The following is a 23,600-nucleotide window of genomic DNA, read 5'->3' as shown; positions in this document are numbered from 1 at the left end:
GGAAAAACACTTGTCATCCATACCTTCATATGTGAAGTGAACCATGTTGCTTTTTTGTCATAGCTGCTAATGGCCACTAGCACACAGCAGATGGGGCTGTGACAAAGGCCTGGACAAGATTCTGCCAGGATCCAACAGGGCACTCTTAGTCATCAGAGGAACAGAAGGGATTAATAGAGTATTTAACCTACCTCAACATTCAGGAGAATTAAAAAGGAGGAGGAGAAGGAGGAGGAGGCAGCGACAGCACCAGCAGCAGCCAGATGGAATGGTATACACCTTTAATCCTAGTACTCAGAAAGCAGAGGCATGAGGATCCCTGTGAGTTCGAGGCCAGCCTGGTCTACAGAGTGAGTTCGAGGCCAGCCTGGTCTATAGAGTGAGTTCCAGGGCAGCCAGGGCTATATAGAGAAACCCTGTCTCAAAAAAAAAAAAAAAAGAAAGAAAGAAAGAAAAAAAAAGAAAAAGAAAAAGAAAAAAAGAAAAAAGTAGTAAGCCAACATCTATAACTAAGGATAACCTACTAAGGTAGGGCTCTTAAAAACAGGAAAGAATGAGAAGGATAAATGAAGGGCAAATCCCACACACCACTGAACCTTCCTGTACTTAATGTGGACGAGCAAGACCCCATTTGGGCCATCTTAGATACTGACTAAACATAGCTATACTTGCAAAAAGGCCATACCTGTGAGTGGCCTCACTGAATACGGGCTACGGGCACTTACAGTCACCGAGTAGAACAAGGAGGAGGCACTCACGCTGGTTATTGTAGACATGGCCCGACACGGCCACTGGTGGAAGCTCGTCACTCAGAAGGTGCTGGAGCCTTTTCTCCACCATTTCTGTGAGGTCCACAAAATTTTCATCAAATCCCAGTCTCTCAACAAATGGACTAAATTCCTCCAACAATTCTAAATTGAAATAATATTGGAGCACAGTTATAATTAAGTCACAGCTAGAACATGTCTCACTGTTTAATGACTAAAATATCAGATATAGCATATAAAAATATGTGTGCCCATATGTATGGTGCCATATGTATCACAGCTTCACAACCTTTTAATTTTTAACTTACACTTTTACTTTATATGTGTGGGTGCTTGGCCTTTATGTGTTGCGGTGTTTTGACAGCATGTAGGTCTGTGTACCCTGTGTGAGCCTGGTACCTGCAGAGGCCAGAAGAGGGCACTGGATCCCCTAGGACTGGAATTACAGATGGCTGTGAGCCCTCATGCGGGTGCCAGAAACTGAACCCAGATCCCCTGGAACAGCAAGCAGTGCTCTTAACCACTGAGCCATCTCTCCAGCCCAGGTCCACGTTACATCTTCAGTTAACAGACTTTTGAGTAAGGCAACATTCAAAGATAAAAGGCCAAAAATAATATTCCCAGGATAATACTCACCGTAATACATCTAGTTTGATCTTCTTCCAGGTCTATAATTTGTATGTGTATTATACTTTTTTAAAAATCCATGGTTAGATGTAGTTAAAATCTTGGTGTGGATGTCAAGGAATAGATTACAGTCTTCTTATAAACATATAACCAAGTAATAATATATTTTAGCTATACATTCTAAAAGCATTTACAGTAGAGAAATCAAAGTATTTAAAATTAATCTTGAAAATATATTACAATAAGGTACCCTGATGAGCATTCCCTCAGTACAGTCCCTGAGGATAGAGCAGCTGAAGTGTGTAAGCTTTGGGAATTCAAACACCTAGCATCACACCAAGGCTTAGGCACTAAAAAGTCCATAAACCTGACCTGAACCAAGACTCAAAATGAATTCAAAAGGACTATAGATTCTGAACTTAGAGCTAATCACTAATTCAGCTATGAAATCGTTCTTAACCCAACTCCTCTTCTAACTAGAGAGTGAACAATATACAAGCTCCTTGGCATTCATATTTACCAAACAAAACTTTAAGAAACTGGACAGCAGCATTAGTATGTTGACTTTTAGCATACACACACACACACACACACACACACACACACACACACACACACAAACTTCATATATACAAAAATACTTCACAGCATTTATTTTTATTTCATATTTTAAAACTCCATTTACATTTTTTCCTGTTACTTACATTAACAGTGCTGGTGACTGAATTTCTTTCTTTTTTTTTTTAAGATTTTTTTTTTTTTAATACAGTGCTCTATCTGCATGTACACCTTCAAGCCAGAAGAGGGCACCAGATCTCATTAAAGATGGAGGTGAGCCACCATTTGGTTGCTGGGAATTGAACTCAGGATCTTTGGAAGAATAGCCAGTGTTCTTCACCTCTGAGCCATCTCTCCAGCCCGTGACCAAATTTCAATTACATTCAACTATTCATTTTCTCATCAAAGCTATAACACTAAAAGCCACCTTCTTATGTAATTAAAATTTTATACTAAATGTATTAATTGGAGGCACATAAAGCCACCTTCTTATAGAATTAAAAATATGTATTACATTTACATATTTGGTGGGGGTTAGGGGGGACATGTTAAAATACATGCAGAGATCAGAGGACAACTTGTCCAAATCAGTTCTTCCCTTCCACTTTGTGGCTGCCTGGGACAGAACTCCAGATGTCGGGCTTAACATAAAGAGCATCTAACCACTGAGTTATCTTTACCAACTCCTTAATAATTTTTGAAGTGGGCAAGGCCTCAATTTTTTTTTTTAAGTTTAGGAAAAAGGAACTGCATATAGGGAACTTTATTATCAATATTTGTATAGTGAAGTCACTTTACATAAACATGCTAAAATATACAACAGCTAACTTGTACCTGTGACCTTATATGACATCTCTCTGTAGCGGCTCAAGTCTTCTCCGTTCACCAGGACCAGCTGAGGACACTTCTCTTTTGCATCTCTGACATTCATAAGTTTCCTGACTCCAAGTTTCCTGGCTTCATAATTGCAAGTAACCACCAAGTATTTCTGCTGAACACCTATAAAAAAATGAATATTTTCTGAAGTAATTAAGTAGAAATTAGCACTTTAAAATACAGTTTCCTCGCATCATGCTCTACCGCTGTGGGTGGTAACCCACTGTCTGCTGCTGTGGTTGTTTGCAGCACCGAGGCTCAAAGCCACAGCTGTGTGCATGCTGAGCGAGAGCTCCACCAGTGCTGCTCCAGAGCCCTTGGGTCTTGGCTACCTCCTACCTTGCACAGTAGCCTTGAAATCACCTTGTAGCACAAACTGGCCTCTAGTCTAACCTTCCTACCTCTGCCTCCCTTTTGGAAGTGCTGGGATTACAGAATGTTGTACCACCTTGCCCAGCTTGAAGTGGGTTTCGACAAGAACAAAACGATAACTGAGTTAAAAACACCCACCCCTGCCAAAATTCTAAGAAGAAACACCAGGGTTTTGAGCTATCTTCCACTTACAAATTATAAAATACCAATGTTATTTTCCCATATCTTAACTTTTACCTTTAGTTTTTTCTAATTGGAGTGAAAAGAAATTATATTAAATGAGAAAATACTGAATAACTGTAGCCGAGATTACATATAAGAATGTGAGCAGTCTCATACACAAAAGGGAAGCTGTGTTTCTCAAATTTAGATTATTGTTAAGTCAATATACTCTAAGGGATTGTCAGTGATAAAACATAAATTAAATCCTTCTAAGATTCTTTTCAGACAACTCAAAGCCCAATTAATTTATATTGTCATGTAACACTCTGGGGTATGTTCATTGAACAATAAACCTGATGGAAATAACAAAGAACAATTGAGTACTGGTTGCTCTTAGAAAAACTCATTTATCTTCTGAGCAAACAGCCAATGATTATAAGTAATATTCTAAGAGCCAAGCTACAGCAATCATGAGAGATCTTATGCCAGTAAGTACCTAAGAAGTAAACTATAGTTCATAATAATTTGTAGTTTTACCGTGAAGGATTATTTTGGGCTTCCTTTTGAAATTGATGACATTATGACCAACTATAATATATATTTTTAAAAATTGTCCAGGCACTTAAGATTGCTAAAATTATTTGTTTGCTTTTCTCTTTTTAGACAAGTTGATTGCTTCATGACACTATAAATCATATCCATCTGCAATTTGTAAAATGGAAATACAGAAACGAAAAAAATCTATAGCCATTATTTTTGTATATTTTTAAAAACAAACATTTTAACACAAAACATTAGTTTTGCAGATACTTTTTGTGTTTCATATAACCTAATATACCTGAGAGTCACTCAGTTAGGTAGCTATTCAAGACTCAATGCACTATATAAAAAGGCCAGACTAGTAAACTCCTTGGCTAAAAGGACCCCCACTGTATGCTTTGGCCCGAGCTCTTTGCACATTTGTAAATAAACGTGACTCAGCACTCACATGCTTCTGTTCATGATAACCACTAATATCTACTTCTTAATCACACAATACCTTTTAGTACGAAGGGGAAAAAACAATGCGCGAATTTAAATCCTCAACCTCTTAGGAAGGTTTTAAGACTTAGTTATCCCCTGCAGAACTAAAACCTACTCATCCCTTTACTCTTCAAGGAATCCACGGGCTGGACTGAGACTTACAAAACTGAGCCTGGCACCACAAGAAAGCATCCAGGAAACAGAGATTGCCCTCTATGCTAATACTGAAAGAGCCATTGTATGTACATGAAGGAAAACATGCTCTCCTTACATAAGTTAGGCGCCTACAGAAGTAAGCTACTACATCTATCAAGAGCTCACTCTGCTTTCTGTTCATGTGTTACCTATGCTAATGTCAGCTTCATGTACCAAAGCAAATATGGCTGCCAACAAAGTACCTAACAAGGGACTCCAGGAACTCTTAATATATTTATTACATATAATATATACAATATATGAAAGATTACATATTATTTATTTGATATATATATATATATATTAGAATCAGAAAATCAGAAAAAAATCATACTTGAAGCTAATTTTATCCAACAAAGATACCATTAATGTGGATTACCTAAAGGTTTGTCCTTTAATTCTGGATTGGAGATCATTTCTACTTGGGCATAAAAGCAATCCAGATCCACATGTGCTATGACTCTGGATGAGGAGATTCTTGTTGGCACCCCTTGATGGCAAACTGCTGCAGGATACACAAGAGAAAACAAATACATTCAGGCTGCTGATGGTCATCAGTAAACAGCTAACAGATGCTTAAAACATTTTCTCTGGGAAACAATGTACCCTGCGTGGCTCTAAGGCTTGTTTCCCCTTGGTTTTATGATATGTCAAAGTATCTACAAAACATAAAGACCTTAAACTCCATCAATGAGGTAACTAACAGGTATTTCTTCAGGTCCTTTTTGTTTGGTTGGTTTTGGTTGTTTTTTGTTTTTTGGTTTTTTTTTTTTAGGACAGGGTGTCTCTCTGTGTGTAGCCTTGGCTGTTCCGGACTCACTTTGTAGACCAGGCTGGCCTCAACACACACAGTGATCCACCTGTTCTATTGGGATTAAAGGCGTGTGCTACCACACTAGGCTGGTACTTTTTTTTTTTTAATGAGTAGTTAATTTAAGGTGGAAACTTGATCAATAATGGATGGCACAAAAGCAAGTACTATCTTAAGTTTTGGGTTTGTTTGTTTGTTTGTTGTTTAAGAAACTTTTAAACACTAGAGGCAAAGAAACTGTAGCAATGTTATTTTCAACCAACTTGAAAATTACTCAAAGTGACCTGTTCCAACATTAAAAAAAAAAAAAATCAAACCGACACAACACAACCTGTGGGTTCTAGGACACTAAATTTTAGCTCCCATGAGAGTAAGATTTCCTGTTTCTTTAAGTCCCCAGTGCCTGAGGCTCAACAGAAAACAAATAATCACTAAGTTGAAAAAACAGAGTATCTAATTTTAAAAACTTGGGTCAGGGCTGGCTGGACCTGAAGCCCTTGGACCAGGGAGTAAACAGTTTGTTACAGTTAGTAAAGGAGGCAATAGGAACAGTTCCTTTCTTTAGTTATAAAGACAACAGGCAAAATGCAACCCTTGGCTACGAACAGCACATTTGTGGGAAAACTGACAAAATCTGAATACAGCGTGTCCTTCAGTAAATCGGGACTAGTTGTGTAGTAACTTTAATTTTGATATTTTGATATACTTACCAAGTAGATGTAAAATGTTGATATTAGAGAAATAACATGTCTGCCACAACTTTTCAGTTAACTGGGGGTGGGGAGTGTCAGGGAATGGGAATCCAGAGCCAATTATGGAGCCACAAGGGACCATAGGCTGGCGTGGAAGTGGGTTACCTGGGGACTCCAAATTGCTTGCTAGGTTCGGAGCCATCCTTTCCTACCGGGGCCAAGACCAGGTCTCTACGCTTAAATGGGCGACAAAACTCTTCCTATTCTCCGATTTGGAGCCGCCGGTAGCATCCGGGGGTCTCCTCGGGAGGTCAGAAAAGGCTTGCCGGCCCTGAGAACAGGTGCACCCCAACGACGTGTGCAGGAATGCAGCGTTACCCGAGCGGGCAGGAGTGGACGGACGCAATGTCCGCTTTCTCCAGGCTCGAGCGTGACCAGGAGGCCGTGCCCCAACGACCGCCCCGGGCGCTCGCCCTTCCCGTCCTCCCCTCCCTTCCCGCCATCACCGGGGCGGCGCGCACCCCCAGAGCTGCCCGCCACCCCCGCGTCCAAGGGCTCCATGGCGCGAGCAGCGTCTTCTTCCTCCGCGGGGCCGCCTTCCTCCTCGGGCTCCACCCCCATCTTCACCCGGAGCCAACCGCAGAGCAGCTGCTGCACGGTCTCCTAGGAAACCACGGCCCAGCCTCCAGCCTTACGCCTGCGCACTGAAGCGGAACAGCTTGAGTGTGCAGAGGGCGGGCGAATGGGGAGGATCTTTGCCACCTAGTCGAGTTGGTTAAGTAGAGGAGGAAGAACATCCAAGTGGCCCTTTCTTTTCTTCTCTCTAATTTAATCTTTTTAAAAATTGTATTCCTTATTTCTATTAACGTGTATGTGAGAACATATGCTGTGTGCAAGTGCCCGCAAAAGCCAGAAAAGAGCGTTGGATCCTTGGAAATGGAGTTCACTGTGGTTGTAAGCGAGCCCCTTGCGGTTTCTGGGAACTGGTCTTGGGTTCTATGGAAGAGCAACAAGCATTCTGACTTCTGAGACATCTCTTCAACTCTATTCCTTCCTTTTATTGATGTCGTTCTCCCTGAAGGCTTCACTGTTCGGCTAATATCAAAATTTTTCATTTTTAACATATATTTTCTGGGAGGGCTGGAGAGATGGCTCAGAGGTTAAGAGCACTGTCTGCTCTTCCAGAGGTCCTGAGTTCGATTCCCAGCACCCACATGGTGGCTCATAACCATCTATAACAGGATCTAATGCCCTCTTCTGGCGGGCAGGACATAGGCAGGCAGAATGTTGTAATGGATAGATAGATAGATAGATAGATAGATAGATAGATAATCCCCCCCCCCCCCGCTCATGATTGTTAACAAAACTGTTAACCCCTAACCCTGACTGACTTGTGTTGGTGAGATTGAGGAAAGGTGACCAGATAAAGGACGTGACTAGCAAGGATGTGAAGGGTTGTTGAGTTCCGTTTGTTTTATTTAAAGAGACTGTGATGCACTGAACCGTTGAATGGTTTATGTCAAAACAAAACAAATGAACAGGTATTTCACACACCAGCTTTGGGTCATAAAATCACCATTCCAGACTCTGATGTTGCTGACCTATGACCTTGAGTATGTTGTGTAACCGCTCTGAATCTGCACTATAAAAACAAACAAAACAGACAAACACACTCTCGGTTACATAAATGGAGAAAAAAACAACGTAGCTTAATATTCTGATGTCTAAACACCTGGCACATTAGGAGCTCAGTGTATCCATGCCTTCTCATGGAATGCATGTGTGCCGGTTTGTCCATATTTGTACACCTGTGCTCCTTCCAATACATTTCTCTCCCTACCTTGGTGGAGTAGAGCATATTGATTGTAGAGATACAGTGTCACACTTTGCTTCCTATTGCTTTGATAAACACCACCACCAAAAAGAAGGGGGTAGGGGCAGAGATACAGTGTTACACTTTGCTTCCTATTGCTTTGATAAGCACCACGACCAAAAAGAACGGTGCATGGGGGGGTGTGGGAGGGAAGGGGCAGAGTATCTGACTTAAGTTCAGCCTACTTTCCTATTCCATCTAGAACCATCTCCTCTGGGGCAGCACCGCCTACAGTGGGATGGGCCCTCCCACATCAATCATTAATCAAGAACATGCCACACAGACATGCCTACTGGCCAATCTGCTGGAGGCGTTTTCTCATTTGAGGTTCCTTCTTCCCAGAAGAAGAACTTGTTTCAAGTTGATGGAAAAACTAAGCAGCACACATATCAAAAGATGAGAGAACCTCAGGCTGTTTTAGGCCTTTTAGAAAAATGGCCATTTGCTTTTAGCCTTTGTGTCTTATCTTGAGTGTATTGTAAAATTTAGCGGGGGCTGGAGAGAAGACTCATCAGTTAAGAGCACTGACTGCTCTTCCAGAGCTCATGAGTTCAATTCCCAGCAACCACATGGTGGCTCACAACCATCTCTAATGTGATCTGATGCCTTCTTCTGGCTTGCAGGTGTACATGCAGGCAGAGCACTGTATACATAATAATAAAATAAAAATAAATAAACAGATAGATAAATAGATAGATAAAAAGTAAAATTTAGCAAACCATGATCCTCTACCAAATGTTGTAACATCTGAAACTCCCAGAAAGATTTGCTGGATGTAATGTTCTTGCTAAATACAGTGATTATAACTTCTTCTCTTTTTACTAAAAAGTTCATATGACCACTTTCATTTTGCAATGTGTCATTTGGGGTAACTTAAAATTCATGTTCCTAGGGGCTGGAGAGATGGCTCAGTGGTTAAGAGCCCTGTCTGTTCTTCCAAAGGTCCTAAGTTCAATTCGCAGCACCCACATGGTGGCTCACAACCACCTATACTGAGATCTGATGCTCTCTTCTGGTGTGCAAGTTCACATGCAGGCAGAAGACAGTATAAATAGTAAATAAATAAATCTTTTTAAAAAAAGAGGCAGTTTTAAAAATTCATGTTCCTGTGCTATAGTGTTGTATGACACTTCCTGGGGAGCCAGGGGCACAAGTCTACTCACTCTGGATTGGAAACTGACAGAATAATGTAGGGACACTGCCCAAATTCACCCTGGTAAACTACTGAGTTTATTAAGGTTGCTTACAGAAGTGTAGGTGGGGAGTTCCCTACAGGAGCATAGAAAGCCCAAAGGCAACTGCCTCATGCAAACCCTACCCCAACAGGGGTGATGACTCCAGAGCAGTCAAGGTGCCTTGAAGTAACTCAAAGAAAATTTCTACACACGGTACGGCCACTCTCGTTTGACTCAGAATAAGCTATTTTATTTCTTTTACAGAAAAGTTTTTTATTTGTTTATTTTTTTGGGTTGTTGTTGTTTGTTTGTTTGTTTGTTTTGAGACAGGATTTTATGTAGCCTTGGCTGTCCACGACTCGCTTTGTAGACTACGCTGGCCTCGAACCCACATTGATCCACCTGCCTATGCCTCCTGAGTGCTGGGATCAAAGGTGTGCAGCCACCACGCCCGGCGAAAAGTTATTTTGTGTGAACAATTAAATATGCATGTGTAAATATACATAATGCATTTTTCATTATTCTAGTCCCTGCTCCTCTCCTCCAAAACCCTCTTCTCTACCACCTAGCGCAGGCTGGCCTAGAACTTCCTCTCAATCCTCTTTTCTTAACCAAAAAGCTTCTGAGATTACAGGCATGGGCTAACCTGCTCAGCTTTCATTCTGTATCTTATCAAATATGAAGGCTCCAATTACTTGTAAATAACTAGTTGGATTTCTTCTTCCCCTCATCTTCCAGTTCTTCTAAATTAAGAATGATGCAAACCACTGAAGTATCCTGGCATAAGAATACAGTCCCTTCAGAGGAGTTCCAGGCTCACTAACACTCAGCATGTTGCTTGAGTTAACAAGCTAGCATTGAGAGGCAGCGCACACAAGTCACATCCTCCTTAGTCAGTTGCATTTATTTCCCTGTCAATTTTCTAACTCGGAGGAGAGTGGCTTTTAATTTAGTAGAAGGATGGACCAGTGGATCCCCGGAAACTCTGGTAAGCAAGCAGAACTAGCCCCATGATACACACAGGGCGCACACTTGGTTTAACATTCTGCTGTTGACTAGCAATCTTAATAATTCTTTTTTTTTTTTTTTTTTTACAAAAATGCATTTTCATTCTGTAACTGAACTCCACATATTAATTAATTAACCACTGTTTGGGGGTGAGGAGAATAGAAATGACACCCACAAATGACACCTCCAAAACACCTCCAAATCAGAAGTAGCTGATAACTATAAACAAGTTATTTCATAGTATACTATTCATAGCTTGAATGTAGATGCTATTGTTCTCATTTTACCAAAGAGGCAGGAGGAGCTGTGTGTGAAGATGACTCACGCTTGTGTTCCCAGCATTTGTGAGGCTCAGGGATTGAGGGTCATCCTCACACGACAGTTTTTTGGGGTTTTTTTTTTTCATACAGGGTTTCTCTGTGTAGCCTTGTCTGTCCTGGACTCACTTTGTAGACCAGGCTAGCCTCGAACTCACAATGATCCACCTGCCTCTGCCTGCCTAGTGCTGGGATTAAAGGCGTGCTACACTGTGCCCTGGCTCACAAGAGTTTTAAATCAAGCTGATCTACAAGAAATCCTCATGGGGGTTGGGCTGCTGCTGTGTATCCTGATGCTAATGAATGCTCCCAAGAGCTGCCATCTAGAGCGCACACGCTCAAGGACACCTGTCTTTGGTGTGTAAACCTTACTCCACCTAGTTAAAGTTGATTGGTTATTTAAAAAAAAAAAAAATAATGCTGAAGCTTGGGATTTGGCAGAAGAGGAGTTTGAGGTTCCAGGCCTATGGTCAAGGGACCACAAGGCAGGAGAGAGAAAAGATAGATACAGGTGAAGGAAAAAAGGAAGAGGAAGTTAGGATGGGCTAGAGTGGAAGGAGCCCAAGGTCAGATCCACGTGGATGGAGGAAAGCAGCATAGATGCGGTACCTTAGTAAGTATTTCGGGGTTATGGACAGGAAGTAGCCCAGATAGGAATGATTAAAGCAGATGGCCTGGGATGGGGCCTCGGAAGGGACACAGATAGTCTAGAGGATTAATATCTGCCCAGTCCCAGGTTAAATGAAGCTATTCTAAAATACAACATGTATCTGTGTCTTTATTGTTTATAACAGTGGGTTACATAATACTGCCATAATAATTATAGGTTTTAATAATAAACATTATTAGATATTTTTACTTTCTACAACAAAATCCTCTCTCTGCGAATGAGGCAGGTTACAGGGTTGAGGAAAGGAAAAGGTCCTTGCTTATGGATATGAATCTAACAACAGCAGATCCACTTTTCAGAGTTCTACATGAGAAAAATTAAATAATTCGTCTTCAGAGAAGAAATCAATGCCCCCCCCACCCCCGGCCATTTTCCAACAAGGTCAAAGAGCAAGTTCTTTGGAGAGGGAAGAATAAACGCCCCTCAAATATATGAGCAAGCAAGACTGCCTAGTTCTATGTCAACTTGACACAAGCTAGAGTCATTTGGGTAACCTCAAATGAGCAAATGGCCTCACAAGATCGGTCTGTGGGCAAGCCTGAGGTGCATTTTCTTAATTAATGATTTATACGGGAAGGCCCAGCCCAGCAATGCCATCCCTCGGCTGGTGTTCTAGGAACTGTAATAAAACAAGCTGGGCAAGCCACAAGGAACAAGCGAGCAGCACTCCTCCGTGGGCTCTACATCAGTTCCTGCTTCCAAGTTTCTGCACTGAGTTCCTGCCCCGACGTCCCTCAGGGATGGACTGTTACTTAGAAACATAAGCTATAAGAAACCCATCCCTCCGCAAGTTGCTTTTGGTCATGTTTTATTATATCAACAGAAAGGTAGCTAAGTAAAATGACATATGTTGCTTTGTTCAGAACCATTTTAGAGAAGAAACATTTTTATTCTATGTCCCCCAGTTTTAATTAATTGATTGTAATCTAGGCAAATATTAGAGATTATGGAGATTTTGGTGTATGTATATTTAAGCATCAAATGAGAAAACAGTGAAATTATAATCAAAAAAATACTTGTGAGTGTGTGTGAGATTGGGGGGTGGGGGACATTGCTAGTGGATCAATAAAAAGGGGCAGCCAGTCATGATGGCTTGCACCTGCTAGAACCAGCTATTCTTGAGGCTGAGGCAGGGGAATCCATCCAGTACAACAGTATGAGATCAGTTTAGAAAACATAATAAGATCATGTTTGCTTGTTTGTTTGTTTTTTAAATAACGCTTGGGACATTTCTGAGTACCAGTTATCAATGTATTATAAATTTACAGTTATTAAAAGCAATAAACACGTAAACATAAACATGAAGTGTGGGGCTGATTCACTCCTGCTTAGCAAGCTGGACACTCAGGACTGAGAGGAGATACCTGGACAGTAGACAAAGTTCTCCCTAGGAGACTGTAAGAGCATCTCTGTGTGTGTCCACGCTTTATGACCATTGCCCGGTGAGTCAGGAGAGATTGGCTGCTCTCGTTTGCTTTTTACTGCCGTGATAAAACACAGACGAAAAACAATTTGGGGAACAAAGGGTTTACTTGGTTTACACTTGCACATCACAGTGCATCAACCAGGAAAGCCAGGGCAGGAACTCAAAGGAGAAACAGAAGAAGAAGAAACCACGAAGGAGTGCGGATTGCTTTCTGCATTCCATGGCTTCCTTAGCTTCCTTATCCAACCCAGACCACCTGCCCCACAGACAGAGCCATGGATGGAGACAATTTCTAAAGCAAGCGTCCTCCTTGCAACAAGGCTTGAGTTTGTGTCAAGTTGACGGAACTAACCAACACGCTCACCGAAGAGCCAAATGAACAATTTAAGTTGGCAGAGGCCCGAAAGACTTGCTTTTGCAACTCTTTTTGCCCAGCACAGCACTTACCAGCTGAAAGGATTGTCTTTAACATAGCATGTTTGGTATTTTTGCTGGTCATATTTGGGGGGCTGGAACTCTGGCCCACCAGTGAGTGGAGGCCATATATTAGTGCAGAACACCCTGAAACACAGTACAGGCTGTACCACGTCGAAGCAATCACCCCAAATGTGCATTGGGCCAACAGGAGGGCTTAGTAATGTCCATACCATATTATTATTCCCAGCCCTCACCTCAGATTAGAGTCCTGGTGGACAAGATGTGCATTTCAGCTATGTGCTTTTCATTATAAGATGGATATATTTTCTATATTTACTCAACAGTCATATGCAGACCGTTTTTAGAGACAAGAGTATATAAAGAGGGAAACAAGTACTATTTGGTTTTTGCTGTGGGAATCAATATACTTCAGCTAAAATAATTTCTTCCAGCTAAGAAAGATATTTAAGAGAGGTAACTACTCGTTTATGGAGGTTGTGAGTTGCCCTAGGCATGAAATAATAACGAGTCAGAAATAATTTAAAGCATTACGAAGCCCAAACCCAAAATCACAAGAGACTGCGTGACTGGAAGCAACCGCAGTTGTGCTAAGATGGCTGTTGTACAACATGCATGCCCTGCACTAATTACTGAATAGCTTCCATCCGAGGGTCTACACTCAATGCAAGCTGGAGCTGTCGTAAAGAAAGCCTCGCCCATGTACGGCGAAAAGAGCCCTGCCCATGTAACTCTGCGCAAGAGTGCTGTAGCATGCAGTTTGGACTTTCTCTGGGTAATCTGAAAGTGCTTGCTGCATACCATGTGCTTGTGGCCAAGCAACAGTCCAAGACACTAAAGGCGTTTTTGCTTTTTGCTTTGGCTTTGTGTCTAGTCAATTTTCTGCTCTGACCTCTCTTTGTGGTTCTGTCAAGATCTGGTGAAAAGCCTGCGTAGCCCTTTTGTTAATGGCATGTTTGATGCTGCTTCCAAGGCTGTATGCTTGATGAGCCTGCTGTTGTCATTTTGGATGAAGAGGGTAGGGAGCGATGGATCCACTGTTCAATTCCTTTGGCGTTTGTTTTCAAACACAGTCTTTAAGGTTTAGTACTTGAGCAAGGAACTGCTTGATGAGCTGTCAAGTTGTCATATATCGGATAGGCTGTACTAAATATCTGCACATTTTTTGGCTTAATCTACCAGTTCTCTTTAAAAGAAGCTCTTTTGGATTGCAAAGGTCAGGTATGATTATTATGTAGTGTTTGGAAAATATAGAAAGGAGCTACGAAGAACATGGAAATTGTCATAGTCTATAACCTGGTGCCCAAAGATAGTCATGATTTGATAGTCTTTCCATAAAGCACAACTTTGAAGAAAAAAAATTAACTTCACAGATATATGTGTATATATATATAGATAGATAGATATAGATATAGATATAGATATAGATATAGATATGTAAAATGTGTGTGTGTGAGAAAGAGAGAGAGAAATCTTCCTTTCCCAGTTTCCCAAGTGCCATCATTTCTGACACGTGTTTTATATTTGTAAGACATTTCCAAAAGTTTACTCTAAGAGTGTGTTGAGAGCCTGGGGTGATGGCCCAGTTGGCATAGTGCCTACTGTGCAAACACGCTTTGCCAGCATGAGTTTGGATCCCCAGCATAAAAGCTCTTACATTTTCTTTAAACTCTGTAAGGTTATGGTTTTCTTTTTAATTAGTAAAACGCATATGCAAAGATACCAAAATGGATGAAACTTGTCTGTTTTAAGTCTCACTGTCCTCTCAAATTCCCCTGCTTTGCTGTAGGTTTTGCTCAAGTGTTCTGTACCAAGGCCACACTCACACCCTGGTTACTTTTCTAACATCTGTCCTGTTCCCGGAGCAAACATAGCAATAGTTTAATATTAAAAATCATAATCATTTGTTTTCCTGCTAAGTGGCTTTCAAAGGTGTTAGGATAATGTCTTTGTACTGTGTAAAAAAATTTCTCTATTATTTAAATGCCGATTTCTGTGCTGGTGCAGATCTGATTCAGGCCAAATGGTGACAAGGAAGAAGGAGCAGCCAGGGTGGCACTGAGATGGCAGCTAGTAGGCTACATTATAGTCAGGTTAGAGTAGCTCAGAATGTGCCCAGCTTAATGCCATAAGCCAATAATAAGTGTAAGTCTCTGTGTCATTATTCAGAAGCTAAGGCAGGCATAGAAAAAAAAAAGACCATACTTTTACACAAAGTCTTTTACAGTCTCTACAATAAAAGTCAAATTCTTCCTTCTCATGGTCCTCAAGCCCCTGCTAGGACCTCCCTCTACTCTGCCCTCTACTCACAGGGTCTCTCTATGTAGCCTTGGCTGTCCTGGACTAACTTTGTAGACCAGGCTGGCCTCGAACTCACAGCAATCCGCCTGCCTCTGCCTCCCGAGTGCTGGGATTAAAGGTGTGCACCACCACCACCCGGTTTAACTCTGCTTCTTATACATAATATAATCATCAGGATCGTCTTTCTCTCTTTTCCACACCAGCCCAGTATTATTACAGTAGCCATTGCCATGACAAAATACATGCTGTAGGCTACTTTTAAAGAAACAAAAGTCTGCGTAGGTCACAATTTTGGAGGGTGAAAATCCAAACAGCATAGGGCCAGCTCTGATAAACATTCTTTTGGCTGTTCTACCTCATGGCAGACAGCAACGGCGGGAAGTCAGAAGTGCTGCAGAGGCCGAGCTTAGAGTTTGTGAAGGATGCATTCGTTCACAAAAGCCAGCCAGACTCCTAAGACAGATACCTCAATGTCTTCCAAGGACCTGCCCTGCAGACCAATGAATCCCCCCACTAGGTCTCACCTCTTCAAGGTATACACCAGGGCCCCACATGGCCACCCTAGAGACCAAGCCTCCAACAGATGCATGTGGGTGAGGAGTAACCATAGCTGCCTCCCTTTGTGCTATGGACACGTGCATTAGTACTTAGTCAGCAAGCTGCAGGAATAACAGAGCCTGTATTATTGTACTAATCCGAACCAGAAAGCTTGAGAACCAGCAGAGCTGGTGATGTAACTTGTACCCTCATCCACAAAGGAAGAAGACCGATGTCCCAGTTCAGTGGGACAGACAGGCAGCAGAGTCCCATCCTTGGCCTTTCAGTTGCATGTAGGTCTTCAGTAGATTCCATAGTATCCCTTGCTACGGTTGGAATGTGGACTGCCCTGCCCCCTGGGACCCCTCGTTTGAATAGTTGTGTCTCAGATGGTGGCACTGTTGCAAGTGTTGTGGAACCAAGAGGCAGTGGGGCCTCCCTACAGGAAGTGAATCAATAGAAAGGAGGACGTTAAGGGTTATAGTCTGGGCCAGGCTCTAGCTGGAGTCCTTCGGCTTCCTAATTGTCCATGAGAATATAGTCAGCTGCTGCACACACTTGTGACTATCTCTTTCTCCCCTTAATGGACTAGATCTCTTCAAGTGATGAGACAGAATAAGTCACTTTAATCAGCAATTTTCAAAGTTGGCTCCTGTCAGGTATTAGTCATAGCATTGAGAAAATAACCAAAACCACCCATCATACTGGGGAAGATTATCAGTGTTTGTTTGGTCTACTGATTCAACCATTTATCTAGAAACACACCCTAAAAATATGCCCAGAACAATGTTTAACCAAATATCTGGGTTCTGCACCACCCTGTTGAGTTGACATCTAAAATAACCATGCCGGGACTATTTCCTGCCTCTTCTAGACCACCGTATAGTTTGGCAAAATTAGGTTGTTCTCTTTTCTAACTACTCTGTAAGAAATCAGCATCTCGGGCTGGGCTGACCTTGTGCAATTGTGATCTCACAGATCTCCCCCAGAACTAATACAGTCTCTCACACATTGCAAGTTCACTTACTGCAGGTCTCCTATCAATATGGAATTTCCTTGAGTGCCTGTTCTTGGCTTGTTTTTAACCTCTTTCTCCTATTAGAAAATAAACTGTCTTGTATAGATGTTTTGTACATCATTAGAACTCACAATTTTGTTTCAACATCAATAAAAGAACTGATTACCTGGATAAAATTAGATCATTGATTACTATTGCTGTTGTCGTTGTTGTTGTTTTGGGATCTTCTTGTTGTTATTGTTGTTGTTTGAGACAGGGTCTCTCTACTTAGTCTGATGTTCTGGAACTAATTTTTTAAAGTCCTCCTTAGACTGGACCGAGGCCTCTTCCAAAGATGTAGCCAATGAGCAGCTTAGGCTTCATATGGGTCCTCTAGTAAAGGGAATGAGGGCTGTCTATGACATGGATACGTTGCCAGCTTTTTTTTTTATCACTTCTTCCTGGTGGCATTGCCCTGCCAGGCCACAGGGGAAGAGAAGGAGCTCAGACCTGATGCAATTTGATGAGCTGGGGTGGATTGGAAGTGGGGCTCCCCTTTTCTAAGGAATAGGGGAGGCAGAGAGGGAAGGGGTGGAGCTGGGAGGTGAGGGGGGATGGGGCTATGGCCAGGATGTAAAGTGAATAAATAAATTACTTTTTTTTTTTTTTTTTTTTTTGGTTTTTCCAGACAGGGTTTCTCTGTGTAGCTTTGACTGTCCTGGACTCACTTTGTAGTCCAGGCTGGCCTCGAACTCACAGCGATCCACCTGCCTCTGCCTCCCGAGTGCTGGGATTAAAGGCCTGCGCCACCATGCCCGGCTATAAATTACTTTTTAAAAAGAAAAAAAGTCTCCTTAGACAAATTTTCCTTCTCTAGGAATTCTAAGCCATGTATATAATTAAGTCCTGCTTCAGGAACTGATTTCCATCAGTCCCCATCATCACTGTATGCCAAAGGATAAAGGCTGGAAATACAGGGACGGTGAAGAGACAGTGGGAAAGCCCACAGGCACCATCTTTACCAAATGCTCATGCAGACACCACACATCCTGACAAGATGCACTCAGGAGAGCACAACACAGCATTGCTTCTGTGGAATTCTGAACAAAAATTCTCAACTCTAATCAAATCACAGGAAAAAGTCACATAAAGTCAAAAAGAGAAATTGGCCAATATTTAATTAAAATAGTAAAACTAAATGAATTTTGGGTTAGGTTCTGGCCAGACAAGACGTTAGTGGAAACCCAAAAGAAGTCTCAGGTTTATAGAAAAAAAATGTTGCATTTATGTTGGCTTCTTAGTTTTGAGTTATATACCACAGTAATACAAGATGTTAACAAAAAAAATTTTAAAGGGGGTGTGTGTGATCAGGGTTAATGATAATTCTACTATCTTGTTGCTTTTCTCTAAGCATAATCTAAAAATTTACTTCTCTAATTATAGTAGTTCATTCTTGTAACCCCAACAGTTAGGAGGCCAAGGCAGGCAGATCAGAGGTTTGAGGCCAGCCTGGGATATATGGTGGGTTCCAGGCCAGGCTGAGCTACAAAGCAAAACTCTTATCTCAAAACACCACAACAACCACCAAAAAGGAGAGGAGTTTGTCTGAAGAGATGGTAATCACAAACCAGAAGCTAAATGAACCATGACCTTTAACCTTTACACACACACACACACACACACACACACACACACACACACACACACAAAATGTTCATTGGAGGATCACACATATGCTGCTAGTGATACTCAAAAGCACATGAAAACTTTTGCCTTCCTATGTTAGTTAACATACGCGTGGAGTGATAACCACCATTTAAAAATACTTAAGCCTCCTAGGGTTACCACTGTTCGTTTGTTCATTCATTCTCTTTCTCTTTCTCTCTCTCTCTCTCTCTCTCTCTCTCTCTCTCTCTCTCTCTCTCTCTGTGTGTGTGTGTGTAATGTATATATGCACACATTTGTGTGTGAGGACGCAGGTGTGCTCACCCATGCGTGCTCATGCTGAGGGCCACTGTTGACACTGGCTGTCTTCCTCTCTTGCCCTGTGCCTTATGGTCTGAAGTGTCTCACTGAATCTAAAGCTTGCTGAATGGGCTGTCCTGATTGGCCAGGATTCTCCTGTGCCTGCCTCCCCCACAGCTATCACTATGGCTGTGCGCTTTCCACACCTGGTTTTACATGGTTGATAGGAGTCTGAATTCAGACCCTCGGCCTTACATAGCAAGCCCTGCACCAGCAGAGCCATCTTCCCAGGCCTTCCCCCCCCCTTCTGCCATCGTGCTTAAAAACCCATAAAAGATGTTAACATTCCAGTTGATGAGCATCTAATGTTTTATAGCTGAAGACATTTTTAAATATATCGACACTATACAATTGTTAATGCTGAAATCATTTTGAAGGTTTCAATGGGGAATTATTCCCACTTGCTTACAAGCTTTAGCTTGTTTTCCTTTTGCTTATAAAAGTAGAAGAGTCTTGGGTTGTGAATGATAATCAGTACCTGACTTTACAAACACCTCCTATCTCTCTGAGATGTTAGATATCAAGTTCTAGCAAGAAATTCTGCAAGTATGTGAAATGGTTCCTTCTAGAAGGTACTCCTTATTGAAGTATAGGGGTAGTTTGCTATTTGGATGATTACTCAGGCAGTTAAACCCCACTAGTAATGCTTTCTGCTTCATTCACTTGTGTAATGTCAAATTAATAGATAAGCTACTGTAGAAATATCCTGGGTTTTTATTTATACAGAAATATTTGAGAAATTAATAGAGAAGAGAAAAAAATATTGACTTGATTTAATTTCCTTACTTTCACAGAATCACAGATCAAAGTCACAATAGACAAAAGAAGAAGTAATTATCACAGACTGGAGAAGACTTTCAAAAACATTGTTTTTGTTTTATTTTGTTTCTCTGTGTAGCCTTGGCTGTCCTGGACTCGCTCTGTAGACCAGGCTGGCCTCGAACTCACAGTGATCCGTCTGCCTCTGCCTCCCAAGTGCTAGGATTAAAGGCGTGCGCTACCACACACACCCGGCCAACTTTCAAAAATGTAACAAATTAACGATCAGACCTTGGGCAGAAAAATGCTGCTAGGGAAAAGCCGATAAGATGAGAACACGATCTGTTGTCAAGTTCACAATTCTACCCCAGAGGTCTCTCCTGGGTTTTGGTAGTTATATTATGATTAACTTGTGAACATTGGAGAAAACCCAAAAACAACTTTATGAACTACTTTGTCATTTTTACAACTTCCGTGACTCTAAAACGATTCAAATTAAAGGGACAGTCCAATGTATCCTGGAAAATTCCTCAGGAAGCTGGTATTTGTAAGCAAGGCTCAGTGTTTCCCAATAGCTTCAAGATAGACAGGTTTTCCCCCCAACTTTGAAAACAAACATGGCTTCTTCAGCTGAGCAGTAGAAAAAGCATAACGGCTGACGAAAGCTGCAGGACTATTGTACAAAGATACAAACTTCAAGTATAAATCTGGCACACCGCTGCAATTCTAGCACTTGGAAGGGCAGGATTATCAGGATATTGGGCCATCCATGGTTACATAAGAAGTTCAAGGCAATCTTGGAGGGACAGGACATGCTGTCTTGAAACAAACAAACAAACACACATTTCAAAATACTGGAATTATACTCATTTCATAGAGATGTTCATGCTTCCAGAGCCATTGAAACACTCACATTTCTCCTTAATGCTTATGTCAGAACATTTGATCATTGATTGAAAATTACACTGAAGTTCCTAAAGATAATTATGTTTAAGAAACTTAAAACTGAAAAATAAGAAATCTTTCTATCTTTTTCTTTCTTGCCAAATGAATATAGCTGAATGTTAGTTCTATAAATTCTGATGTAATATGCCACTGTTATCCAATAGTGCAACAAACACAGGTGAATTTTGCTAAATGGCCAGTGGAAGACTCATTTTCTAAATGACTTTGTGACAGTCACTGAAAGGAAGCCCTTTTTGTGATTCCGTGATTCTATGTTGTTGAATCAACTACATGCTTTTTTAAAATTAACTTCCCTTTACTATAACACTTAAACCATCTGAGGAATGAAAGCAATGCCTGAGGTTGTCCTCTGACCTCTGCCTCATGATCTGGTTCATGCGTGCCTGCACTCAAGATTTATTTTACTTTTTAAGTGATGTGTGTGCGTGCGTGCGTGTGTGTGTGTGTGTGTGTGTGTGTGTGTGTGTGTGTGTGTCTGTAGGTACGTGCACACAAATACTAGTGTCTGTGTAGGCCAGCAGCCTCACATAGCCTTGGAAGTGAGTGCCAGGCAGGTGTCAGTCACCAGAGGTTCTCAGGGCCTTTGTCAGAACAATGCACACTGCTATCCACTGTGTTGTCTTTCCTACCCTGACTGGCCTCTCAGTATCTAGGTAGTTAGGATCTTTGTTGAGCTTGGCCTGACTATGACAAGTTCCAGTCTTTGTGAATTATGTCATCCTTAAAAATACTTAATTTTAATATGAAATGTGACATTTCTACTGGAAAATCATATATGAATATATTTTATTCAAAATCTGTAAGTACAGAAGAAAATCTGAGGTCTTTCAAGTATTAAGTAAATTGTTAGGTTCTATTAACAAATAACAAAATATATGCAGCTAACTAAGTAGGAATATTACCAGTATATTAAATATAGCAATGTTCCAGAGCTATGTTTAACAATGTGTGCAACGACAGAACACAACGTGTGCTTCTTAAAGGCTAGAAAAAAAGTCGGGCATGGAGGCAGAGGCAGGCGGATCGCTGTGAGTTCGAGGCCAGCCTAATCTACAAAGCAAGTCCAGGAGAGCCAAGGCTACACAGAGAAATTCTGTCTCAAAAAACAAAACAACCAAAAAAAAAAAAAAGCTAGAAAAAAATGGTGATCTAAAAGAAGTCACCCTTAGTGTTTTCTGAAAAATATCTGTTCCCATGGGCCTTTATTTACCAGTCAGAACTACGGTGAGGAATTTATGAGTACAAGTCTTTGGCTGGAAGAAAAGATCAATAATTACCTTTACTTCAATCTCATGAACATTCCTACTAAAAACGTTACGGACTTCAGATATGGGAAAACTTTGCTGTTGAGCCTTTTTTTTTTTTTTTTCTGTATAGATACCATATAATTATAATTGGACTGGTAGATAAAGATCACTTACCCGGTAAAAGGGGGAGGGGGTGTGGCTATTGTTGCTTTCACATTACAATTAAAATTGCCATAATTAGACAGTGCACTTTCAGCACCCCCGCATACAGGTTTAAACGCATCCCTTGAGTCATGAAGCCAGTGCATTTTATTCCACGCGCCCCAGCAGCTCTGCTTAGTGAAGCCGAGGTGCCCTCAGGGGTCCTAAGATCCTCTTTGCCTAGGAGGACAAACCTCTTTGATAAAACCACAAAACATGTCATCACCTACTTGAATTTGCAAACCTACAGTGTGATCTAGGAGGTTTCTTAAAAGCTCAACCAGTTCCTAGTAAAAAGTCCCCTTGTCTAGCACCTCATTGAGAAATTGTTACTTAGCTCAGGGGGAGAGAAGGAAACTGAACTATATAACTTGCTTACTTATGATTTATTTAGTAATAATGATTGCAGCACTGGGACTCAATGCCAGCGTGTTGTAAGTACTTTACCTCTGAGCTTCATACCCAGGCTGAAAATCTGAAGCTTAGATACCACACAAGCATCTTTGACACACCATGGTCTCGATTATTCTTTTATGTATGCGGGTGGTTAAGCGTATGCGTGGTTTGTGTGCAGTACACTGTGCATGTAAGGTCACAGAACAACTTCCTGTGTCCGTGTCTTAAACAGGGTTGCTTGCTCAGGGCTGAGTATGGTAGGCCAGCTGGCCCACGGGCTTCTGGGTATTCCCCAGGATCTCCCTCCCACCTTGCCGTTCCTTCTCTGAGATTACAGACACGCTACTGTGCCCTGCTTTTGGTGGGTTCCGGGGATTCGAACTCAGGTCCTCGCAATTACATGGAAAGTGCTTTACCTGCTGAGCCATCTCCCCAGTCTTGATCTCAAAGTTCAAAAATCAAATAAAAATAAAGCATCTATTACTTCTGAAGGGATTAGAAGACCTATGAACCTTGCTGTCAGAAAAATCTTCCTATTTCTCCGAGGAACAATTATTTCACTTCACCCCTTTTCTGTTTCGAAAGAGAGTAACAATTAACTTTCAAATTCCTTGTGACAATTATGTATGAAGCCTCTTGGCTCTCCCTCCCTGCACAGCATGTGACAGGGAGATCAACAGACAGCACTCTGAGAAACATGTTAAAAATGCAGACTCTCAGATCTTCTCCCGACCTTATGAACTGGACTTCGTTTCTTCCGACCATCCCTGGGGCGAATCACACTGAAGCTGCAGAGGCATTGACCTCGCGCTCCTCAGTGTTCCGGAAATGCTAGGTTCTTCCCTCCTTGTCCTGATCCTTGTGAGCTGGCTTAGATGTCTGTCATTGGCAGAAGTGCTCACACCGGGACGGACGCATTCACAATAAACAAACGTCTGAGCTGGTAGCTACAGAAGGTGAGGTGAAGGCGGCAGGCACTGTTAGATTTGTTTCTTGCATGCGGCTGCAGACATGAAGCACCCAAAAAGCAGTTTTTCAGTTTTCCGGATAATTTTGGACCTTCCCTGACAGTTCCTTTAGAAGGCTTTCATTATCCTTAGAAGTTGCTATGAGGAGGGCAGGCTTAAAGCTGCTAATTAATCTGATCACTGCTTGAATACAAATTTAGAGAAGGCTCTGAGTTT

General features: G+C 41.6%; 1 protein-coding gene across 6 annotated transcripts in view; it reads right to left on the bottom strand.

The window, feature by feature from the left end:
* Positions 1-23,269, bottom strand: part of POLI (DNA polymerase iota) — a 35,683-nt gene extending 12,414 nt beyond the window's left edge. The window contains exons 1-4 of one of the 6 annotated variants that reach the window (XM_084781051.1): positions 23,150-23,269; positions 4,960-5,085; positions 2,787-2,951; positions 759-911 (exon numbers count right to left, since the gene is read on the bottom strand). In XM_084781051.1, the coding sequence (XP_084637177.1) occupies positions 759-911; positions 2,787-2,951; positions 4,960-4,996 (355 nt within the window). In that variant the 5' untranslated portion in view covers positions 4,997-5,085; positions 23,150-23,269. The other 5 variants (XM_084781048.1, XM_084781049.1, XM_084781050.1 and 2 more) reach the window with 5 other exon arrangements.
* Positions 23,270-23,600: the final 331 nt, after the last annotated feature.

This window comes from Acomys minous, assembly GCF_964271855.1.
Source record: "Acomys minous genome assembly, chromosome: 4".
Classification (NCBI taxonomy): Eukaryota; Metazoa; Chordata; class Mammalia; order Rodentia; family Muridae; genus Acomys; species Acomys minous.
The sequence above is the reverse complement of the archived record's forward strand: the minus strand, read 5'-3'. Positions and strand labels throughout refer to the sequence as shown.